General features: G+C 38.0%; 1 protein-coding gene across 1 annotated transcript; it reads left to right on the top strand.

Moving 5' to 3' along the window:
- The first annotated feature begins 1,290 nt into the window (after positions 1–1,290).
- On the top strand, positions 1,291–7,675 carry LOC149841452 (RING-box protein 1a-like). The gene is made up of 5 exons (XM_090003841.1): positions 1,291–1,521; positions 1,806–1,856; positions 2,045–2,104; positions 7,250–7,321; positions 7,410–7,675. The coding sequence occupies exons 1-5, from the start codon at positions 1,386–1,388 to the stop codon at positions 7,445–7,447; spliced, it is 357 nt and encodes a 118-aa protein (XP_089859967.1). The 5' UTR covers positions 1,291–1,385; the 3' UTR covers positions 7,448–7,675.
- Positions 7,676–10,463: the final 2,788 nt, after the last annotated feature.

The following is a 10,463-nucleotide window of genomic DNA, read 5'->3' as shown; positions in this document are numbered from 1 at the left end:
CTACTGATTTAAATGTATAAATCGTTCATGCTTCAAACTTACAAATCGTTGTAGAAATCACACCCTTCATAAGTACATATCATTGTAACATTTCAGCTTCATAAGTAAGCATTATTGTACGATTTAGCAAACTTAAGTACAAATTGTGGTAACTTCATAAATCATAAATACTCATCGCTACTGCTTCATATATATAAATCGTTGCTGCATCGAACGTATAAATCGCTAATGCATTAAATATATAAATCATTGTTACATTCCAACATACAAAACATTGTAGAAATTTAGACTTCGTAAGTACATATCGTTGTAATGTTTGACATTCATAAGAACAAATCATGCTAACTATTTTTCGACACCCAGAAGGTGTATAGGTATAAATCGATTTGTTTCAGTATGAAAATAGGTGTTATTTAGCATGAATATTACAACCGGTTGTAAGATTTAACATTCGAATTTATAAATTGATTTATTTACATAACGAAATCTTACATGAAACTCACCAAAATGACAGGAGTTTTGATAATCCGATAGTAGAGGAGAAACACCCATAAGGTAGATGCAGCCGATGGTAACAACGATGCTCCAACTGCGTAGATGACGGTAAATGGTACTCCGACGACAACAGACGATGACAAATGGTACTCCAACGGTAGCAGACGATGACAAAGGGTACGCCATCAAAGGGAGCTCCTGTTATAGAAGATGGTGCAAAAGTTTACTACTTAGGGCGAAAACAAAACATTTGAACTTTGAAGAGTTAAGATCATCCTCCCTTTTTTGAATGAAGGTCATTTTTGTCCTTTTTTTGAACCATCGTTTTATGACGAGAATGACAGAAAATGGTACTTAAGTCTTTGCAACCGTACCGAACTCCGATGTTAAGTGATGCCGACACACGCGGGGATACGAGCCCCACATGTTTATATACGTGACGCTCATTCGGACCCCCAAAACGCACCTCGGAGGAGAACATATAACCTGCTTTGCTTAAGGATTAAACTTGGTCCATTCTCAATAAACTAATATTTTATTATTATTTTTATATTAAAAAATCAAGGGTCTTAATCAAAACTCAGGTCAAACCCGAGTCAAACCATAGTCGGCTCCATATACTAATCGGTCCTTTTGTTTCTGACCCAATTTTTAAACGAACCTCCTTTTATCACCAAACCTTGAGTCCATAGGATTTGGTACGAGTTGGGTCCGGATCAAACTGACCCATTGACACCCCAACCAAACATGAGCGGGTCGCCTCGTTCTCGACCCTTTCCCTGCGTATATAAAGAGGAATTTTCGAGGACAGTTGAAGAGCGAGGCGGCGGCGGCGGCGGGGAAGGAGAAATCTCTTGCGTTCAAGAAGAACTTAGAGATCCGATCGATCCATGGCGTCAGCGGACACGGACGTGAACATGGTGCCCGTCGGCGAGGGCTTAGGCGGTGCCGGGCCGAGCTCTGCCGCCAAGAAGGCCAAGCGCTTCGAGATCAAGAAGTGGAACGCCGTCTCCCTCTGGGCTTGGGGTAACCATCCCCTCTGCCCCTTCTCCCTCTCTCTCTCTCTTTTCTCTCGTTTTTTTCCCTTTCTTGTTCTTATTTTTGGGGAAACCCTAGAAGTTTCCCCTTTTCACCTCGCAGTCTTCTTTTTCTTCCTCTTTTTTGGGTTATGGGGGCGTTGGATTTTATTAGATTTTCTTTTGGTGGTTTTGGGTTCTTGTTTGTGATCAAATTGCTGGAATACCGACTAGGGTTTGTTTTTTGTTTTTCTGACTCTTTTATTTTCTTTTGCCTTTCTTTAATCATTGTAGATATCGTCGTTGATAATTGTGCCATCTGCCGGAACCACATCATGGATCTCTGTGAGTCATCTCTATCCCTTCGTAGCTTTCTTGAATCTTGCTGGTATTGTATTGGGTGAATTCTTGAAGTGACAACTTGCTAGATGCTAAAATTAGGGTATTAGGTTAATGTTTTTTGGTTAATTATCGATTTATGATTTTATTGATTCTTCCGCATATGGTGTTATTGATTGCTTGTTTTGGAACAGGTATTGAATGCCAAGCCAACCAAGCGAGTGCGACGAGCGAAGAATGTACGGTTGCATGGGGTATGTTGATTATCCGATAAGTTGGACGGAAATTATTTGGCACTTCGCTTGCTGAGGCTCAGGAGACTGTCCTTTATTTTCTTTTTCCTTGTTCAGATTGCTTAAGTGGGTTTCCATCTGTTTGCAATTATTTAGTTCCTATGACGTTGTTTGGTTCTTCAATGAAAGTGGTTTCCCTGATCTTTGTCTCTAGTCTATACAGATAAGGGTTGAGGATCCATGTAACGTAGTTCAAGGGCAGTCATGTTCATATAAATCACAATCATTCGTGGGCTACAAGCTACATCATGCATTCTGCCCTTTTTCTCTTTGCTTGATATTATAAAAAAACGTTAAATAATACTCATGTATTTTGCTACCAGTTTAACACCCTCTTAACTTTATAGTTCTAGTTTTGAAGTTGTTAGTTGTGATAGCTACGTACAAATACGAGTGCTTGTGCTTGTATAAAGATTACAGATTTGTAAATCGTTTCATTATGAAACGAAATTTTTGCATCGAAGTCAAGTAGTTTGGGAGATGACTTGTAACGTGGAAAACTACAGTTCTCTTTTCAAGTTTTTAGCATTTTTTTTTGAGAGACGTTTTTAGCATTTTGAGTTGTGCCTATAATTCTTTTATTATGCCTTTGCCATCATGTAGCATGTTTGGCTTAGTATCAGTTGTGCTTGTGCATTTGCTAGTCTTGTAGGGTTTTGCTTATGTATGTTTCCTGTGCAAGTGTTTTGACGTGGAACTTGCTTTCAGTCTCCCTACCATGGGAAAACCAATGATAATAACCTTGATGCGAGCTGTTTATGGGTTGAAATGCTCCAGAAGAATGGAATATCGTTAGTTACATGATTGAGATCCTTGTGCATTACATCATTACATGTTGTGTCTCTCATTTAGTGGGTAGTGTGATATCTTTATTGAGGGCAAGGTTTGGGTCCAAGTTGCCATCCAACCGTGGAATTGACTATTGAGATTTGGTGGTAGGGAAATCACCCCAAATGGAATAATCTTGTTGCTAAGAGATGATATATTTGACTGATCAAGCATGACCAATTTCCATGCGGCCCCCATTTTGCGACCATGGGCAGAGAGGCCTGCATATTCTTTTTCGATTTTTAACTGCATAGACTTGTAAATTGCTCTTACAAACATGATACGATACAACAACAACTACGCCTTCATCCCAAAACAATTCGGCTCGGCGATATGAACCAAAAAAGAAAATCATTCTGGGTCCTCCACATGAATCCTTCTCCTCCAATAATTTCTATCTAATGCCATGTCCTCGGTGAGGTTCAAAGCATTCATATCCTTTCCTATCATCTCCATCCTAGTCTTCTTCAGCCTACCTCGACCCCTTTTGACTAATATATTTTTCCATTTGTCCATCCTTCTAACTGGAGCATCATTAGGCCTTCGTTGAATATGTCCAAATCTCATCTTATTTTCAATGGATGCAATGCCTACCTTCTTACGTATCTCCTCGTTTCGAATCTTATCTTTTATTGTATTTCCTCACATCCATCGAAGCATACGTATCTCAGCTACATTCATTTTTTGAATATGATGTCTCTTGGCCGCCCAACATTCCGTACCATATAATAAAGCGGGCCTAATTGTCGTCCTATAAAACTTTCCCTTCAACCGCAATGGCATTCTACGATCGCACAACACTCCAGTTGCACTTTTCCATTTCATCCAACCAACCTTTATCCTATGGTTTACATCTCCATCATTTTGAATGATAGATCCCAAATATTTGAAATAGTCATCCACCGATATTTCTTGCTCCCCAAGCTTCACTACACTCTCATCACTACTGCGTTGCTTACTAAACCGACATTCCATATATTCTGTCTTACTCTTACTCAACGTAAAACCTCTTGCTTCCAATGTTTGTTTCCATAATTCTAACTTAGCATTAACCCCAGCTCTAGACTCATCAATCAAAACAATATCATCAGCAAACAACATACACCACAACACATTTTCTTGAATTGATTTCGTAAGCTCATCCATCACTATAGCAAATAAGAAAGGACTTAAAGTAGATCCTTGATGTAACCCAACTCTTATAGGAAAATTGTTTGTCACCCCTCCACAAGTGCAGACATTGGTTACCACACCTTCGTACATATCTTTAATTATACTAATGTACTTGAGAGAAATACCTTTCTTCATCATTGTCCACCAGAGAACATCCCTAGGTACTCTATCGTATGCTTTCTCTAAATCAATAAAAACCATATGCAAATCTTTGTTCCTCTCTCTATATCTCTCAATAATTTATCTAAGAAGATGTATAGCTTCCATAGTTGATCTTCCAAGCATAAAACCAATTTGATTCTCCGATATCATGACCACCTTCCTCAACATAGACTCAATCACCCTCTCCCAAAGTTTCATAGTATGACTCATGAGTTTTATACCACGATAGTTTGTGCAATCTTGTATGTCACCCTTATGCTCATATAGAGGCACCAAAGTACTTTTCCTCCACTCCTTAGGCATCTTATTTGTCCGCCAAATCTTGTTAAAAAGATTTGTCAACCATTTTAAACCATTTTCACCCAAGCATAAAAATTACATTTAGTGGGGAGTGTGATATCTTTATTGAGAGCAAGGTTTGGGTCCAAGTTACCATCCAACCATGGAATTGACTATTGAGATTTGGTGGTAGGGAAATCACCCCAAATGGAATAATCTTGTTGCTAAGAGTTGGTATATGCGAGTGATCAAGCATGACCAACTTCCCTACGGCCACCAATAGTCATAGAAATTGCATCTTTGTTTAACGATGTTCATCTCCTGAAACTTTAATCACTCTGACATGTTCATCATATGATTTAAGAAGAACCAATATTCCAAAGCTGGACTTGCCTGTGGCATGAGTGTTGGTCCTTAAAGCAGGATTAACGTGTTCTACAGTTTGTTACGAAGAAGAATATGCTCCTATATTTTGTATGAGTTTCTTTACATTTATTGTGTGTTCTGTTTGACAGTGAGATATACCAAATTTATTATTTCATTCCTTCATTCTTGGCCAGATTGTTGCCATCATTGGAGTTCACGATGCCATTAAGGTTCTGTTTGGGCGCCTTGCATTGAGATGGAAAGACCATTTACATGTGTTGCCAAAATGTGTGGTGCTGCCAAAATATGGTATGACAAGCAGTATTGAGGATGATGTTGCCAAAATCATCCGCTTGTGAATGGTGTTAAAATGTGATGTTGGGGCTGTCGACTCCGTTCCTGACTCGGTGTTTTCGCAATACCACTTCTCCCAAACAACAAAAGGCATAGGGAAACCAGAACACACTTCCTCCAAGCAGCAGAGGGTGTTGGGCAACCACAACACACCTCCAATTTAAGACTCTCAAGCACATCCTAATTCATTTATGAAAATTTCATTTCTTGTTAACTTGATGATGTACATTAGTTTTGATTGTCAGTTATGAATATTGACTAAGCATTATGTGGTTGATTTATATAGGTTTTCATAGATGCTAGTATATTAGGCCAGCCATCCGGGCTCCACAAAATAAATAGGCTAATTACATTGTTGAGAAAAGATTATTATGACAAATAATATAAATGATGGAAACTTAAATATTTAGTACTTTAGGATATTTGGAAGAGATAGGGTTACTTAATAGCCTTAAACAAAGATAAAAAACATAAAAGAAAGATGGCTTACGTTCTTTTTTGTTCTGCTGTGCATCTTTTAATGAAAGTATCAGTGTGCCCTTTGGATAGTGTTATGTGATGCCTGCGCAAATACAAATTTTAAAATTCCATAAGTATCACTATGAGTTGAATGTCATTTTCAGAAAAAGAAAACTTTTTTTGTAACTATTCTCACTTCTGCTTTCTGTTATAGTAGCCAATGGCTATAACATAAAAATGAATCACTGTATCTACGGTTATCTACCTTGGTGTTTTGTTTGTTTGAGGTCTGAGTTTCTTTATTACTCCTAAATTACTGAACTGTTGTTTTTTCATTTCTGAGAATATCTAGGATTATGTTTGATTTTTGTGAGATATTGGGAGAGAGATTATTTGGATCTCTCATTTGTGTCTCTTAATTTCTTTGATTATACTTGAGAATTTGTTTTTGCATATGTTTGGAGAGTCATTGCGGGGCATCCATTGGATGTCTCATTCATGTGATGTTTGTGAGTTGTGGCAAAAGTATCTTGTCATTAGCCTTTTGGTTTAAAATCAGAAAGCTGTACGATGGGAGTTTAAATCACAATCTTGCAGGGAATGTACTGATTTTGGGTCATCTGAATGCTACCGAAATATCTTTTCCATGTTAAACACTATCGTCTATCTATAGCCTATTTATCACGATAAATAGGTTTTTGGTGTTGAACCTATGTATTTCCTAAAAAATCACCTAAAAAGTAGGTATTGTGATATATCACGATAAGTTTGGAGCTAATACCATTGTATTTTACCTTTTTATTCTGTTTTTTTCAAATTTCAACGTGGATTAAGCAACAGGCTGGTTTTTTAGGGATTCAGTTTGGGAAGTCCACCAATCCTCAAATTGCTTGGCATTTTCTACTTTATTTTTATAGATTTTTTTGTTTCCATTTTCTCTTTTTTATCTTGCTCTTTTTTTTGGTTTTACCTTCCAATCTGTGGGCTGGTCGTGCTTGACTGCTTGGAGAAGCCCACACCAGCATTCTTCAACTTTTCACCAAAAGTTACCGAAGATCTCAATCTTCCTTAATAGCTGCCAAGCAATTTGACAATCCAGATGTATGGAGGGATTAAGAGCAATCCATGCAACATGTTTTTTTTTCTTTGGTGTGTTTTTCCTTGGAAAAGAAAATTCTTTAGTAGGTTTGATGTGGTAACTGTTAAGGGGGCTGGTCTTCTTCCTTTACGGATCCTGTTTGTATTTAGATGATCAAAATTTTCTCGTTGCTTTTTTTTAAGATTCAATTGAATGGTTGCAGCCAATGGAATTGATTTAGTTATTCAAATTTATTTGTTGCTGTTTATATTTAATAGACGATATATAAGCTATATATAGCCGATACATTGACTTGTGGCCATGATCTTTTCTTTCCATTTCATTGTGTTTGATGTAGCTTTGGCAGATTAACGTCACACTTGCGTAATTTCTGTTTGTTTCCGCAGGAGTCTGCAATCATGCGTTTCACTTCCATTGCATTAGCCGATGGCTCAAGACACGGCAAGTCTGCCCATTGGGTATGTTCTTCACGTTTTCTTCCCTTGTGATTCATGGATTTCTTCCAGGAGCACACTGACCTTTCCTTTTCTTTTTCACTGCGTGCAGATAACAGTGAGTGGGAGTTCCAGAAATATGGTCACTAGTATGCTTTCTAAGAGGATAGAATGGATTATTAGCCTCTCTTTGGCCGTCTTCTCTTTCTGATTATGTTCTGCAATTCTCAAAAGTAATGGCATAATTTACTTGTTCATTTGCTTGTTTCTGAACCCTTGAACACTGGATTTACGTTTGTTCTTGAAGTGTTGTGTTCTGTTTCTACTTACTCCTCTTCGTTTCTCAAGTGAAAACCATGTACAGTTTACCTTGGGACCTCCTGTGTGTAGCTGCATTCATCTGTTTGTGGATTGTACTTACGATTCTTTTGTGGTTGTGGACCATGTGTGCGCCCTTCTCCTCTCTTTTCCCTAAGAGAGCTACCAGAAGGTGATTCCTCCTGGATGGTATCATGCAGGCTATTTTTTTGCCACTCGTTGGCAGCAAAGCGGCCGAGACTTGAATGGAACTTTTTACTTAGAGAGAGAGAGAGAGAGAGAGAGAGAGCTTTTGTGTCATCAAAACACAAAAGCTACTTTTAATATTATACTTGCTGATATTTTCTCAAAAAATTTCCTTAAAAAGATTTTTTTTATTTATGGTGAGATTTTCGTCACCAGATCTCAATGTTAATGTGGCTATGCCTTTTCCCTGTGGAATCTAGCCGACGGTTTTTAGATCAGCGATGTAGATCCCGTGCTGGTTGCTTATTGACGATGCCAAATTTTTTTTGAAAGTTAAGCTGGAGTTAGGCATACCCTTACCAGATATCTCTTAAGCCCCATGTGTCAGAGGGATTCTAACCTGGGCCTTCAGCTTGGTACAGGACCCCGCTTACCACATGGGATACCACCTCGGTGGTGACGACGACACCATCTTGCACTCGTAGATTTCTCTTTCTTTTCATCGATGCAAGGCAATGAGTGCAGGGCCCTTTGCAAAGCAACGATAAGGCTCTGTTTGGGAGCAGCGCCAGAATGGTTTTGGGGAATCTGCTGATTGGGAGCAAGGAAATGGTGTTGAGATGTGATGGGTTTTGGCAACGGAAAACCCATTCCATCTCCTGATTTTGACACTCACCGTCAGAGGAGGTCTCTCTCTCTCTCTCTCACTCTCTCTCAACGGATCCCTTTCTCCTCCATATAATCAAAATCGAAGAGGTTATTTACGCCATTTTTTCTGCAATAAAACTATCTTTCAGCAATGGACCCTTCGGGCGCAGGAACATGAGGGGGTCTCCACATGGGCATCATTGTAGGTCTCCTCCAAGGGGAAGATTGCAATAAAACTGTCAAAACCCATCTTATCTCTCAACTCATTAAAATCATCATCACCCTACAAAAAAGAAAACTGAAAATCGTAAAACCCCAACTGTTGAAAGCATATAAGGGAGGCAAAGTAGTTGAAATCACAACCGTACAGGTCTTAGTGCCGGACGCTGTTTCTTTGGGTTATAAATTTTAAAAAAAAGCACCACAAAGTTGTCAAAACTTTTGACTGTTTTGACACTAATGACTGAAATTTGTTTGGGAGCCAAAACTAATTCTTGGAAATGCTAAAACCGTCTGAAAACCAAAATAAGCTGCCAATCAGTATATAGTGCTGGCAACTCCAAAACCATGCATTGGCAATAATGGAAACTGTGTTTCCATCCGAGTGCAAGGCTCCCAAACATAGCTGTAGAATAACGAAAAGAGCAAGGAAACAAATAAGAAATATTTATGTGGTTCGGCCAGTATGGCCTACGTCCATGGTATAACCAGAGAGCTCAGATTTTTTTACATATGAATCAGCGATACAAGGGCTTTATATAGCCCAACCAGGAGAAGCGATAAACACAAAGAAAAAGGAAAACAAAATCTTTCCAAAAGATAACTAAGGAAAACCCATGGTTAGGAATCTTAACACTCCCCCTCAAGTGGGAAATGTATATCAAACAACCCCACTTGCTCAAAATGATTTTAAATTGTGCACGACTTAATCCCTTTATGAGAGCATTTGCAAGTTGATCCTGACTCTTGGTGAAAGTACATATTTCTCCTTTTTGAATTTTTTCTTGGATGTAGTGAAAGTCAATTTCGATGTGCTTCATTCTTTCATGAAAAACTGGGTTGGCAGCAATATGAGCTGACTTGTCATCACAATACATATTTATTGGTAACTCAACGATTACTCTCAATTCAACAAGAAGAGACTTGGTCCATATCAGTTCACAAGCAGTAGTAGTCATTGTACAATATTCTGACTCAATGCTAGATCTTGAAACTATATTTTATTTTTTGCTTTTCCAACAAGTAATATTTCCTCCAACAAAAATGCAATACCCTGTGATAGACTTTCTGTCTAAAGATCCTACCTAGTCTACGTCAGAGTAGCCTTCAACTTTATGATGGTTATTTCTGGTATAGAGAATACCTTGCCCATGATTACTTTTGATGTATTTGAGAATACGGTCAATAGCATTGACATGACTTTGGGTCATGCACATATTGACTAATAACACTGACGGCATAGGCCAAATCAGGTCTTGTCATAGTAAGATATATAAGTTTTCCTACCAACCTCTTAAATTGTTCAACATTCCTTTTTGAAAGACTTTCTTCGTCAATATCAAACTTAACAATAGTCTCAATAGGAGTATCCACAGGTTTAGATCCAATTTTACCTGTTTATTTGAGAAGATCTAAAGCATATTTTCTTTGAGATAGAAAAATACTTTTCTTAGAATAAAAAACTTCTATTCAAATAAAGTACCTTAAATTTTTTAAATCTTTAATATCAAAGGCTTTATGAAGATACTTCTTGGTATTGAGAATTTCATCATCATCATTTCCTGTTATTATAATATCATCGACATATACTAACACAACAGTGGGATTATGACAATTTTTAAGAACAAAGAGAGAATTATGATCAGAAATACGCCTTTTAAAACCTTTTTCTTAAAAGCAAGACTGAGTTTAAGATACCAAGCTCGCGAAGATTGTTTTAACCCATAAATAGCCTTTTTCAATTTGCAAGCTAGTTCTAGATTTCCCTCTTGGGGGTGTCCAGGGGATAACTGCA

Source organism: Nuphar pumila, chromosome 4 (genome assembly GCF_984573655.1).
Source record: "Nuphar pumila chromosome 4, dmNupPumi1.hap1.1, whole genome shotgun sequence".
NCBI classification, from domain to species: domain Eukaryota; kingdom Viridiplantae; phylum Streptophyta; class Magnoliopsida; order Nymphaeales; family Nymphaeaceae; genus Nuphar; species Nuphar pumila.
The sequence above is the reverse complement of the archived record's forward strand: the minus strand, read 5'-3'. Positions and strand labels throughout refer to the sequence as shown.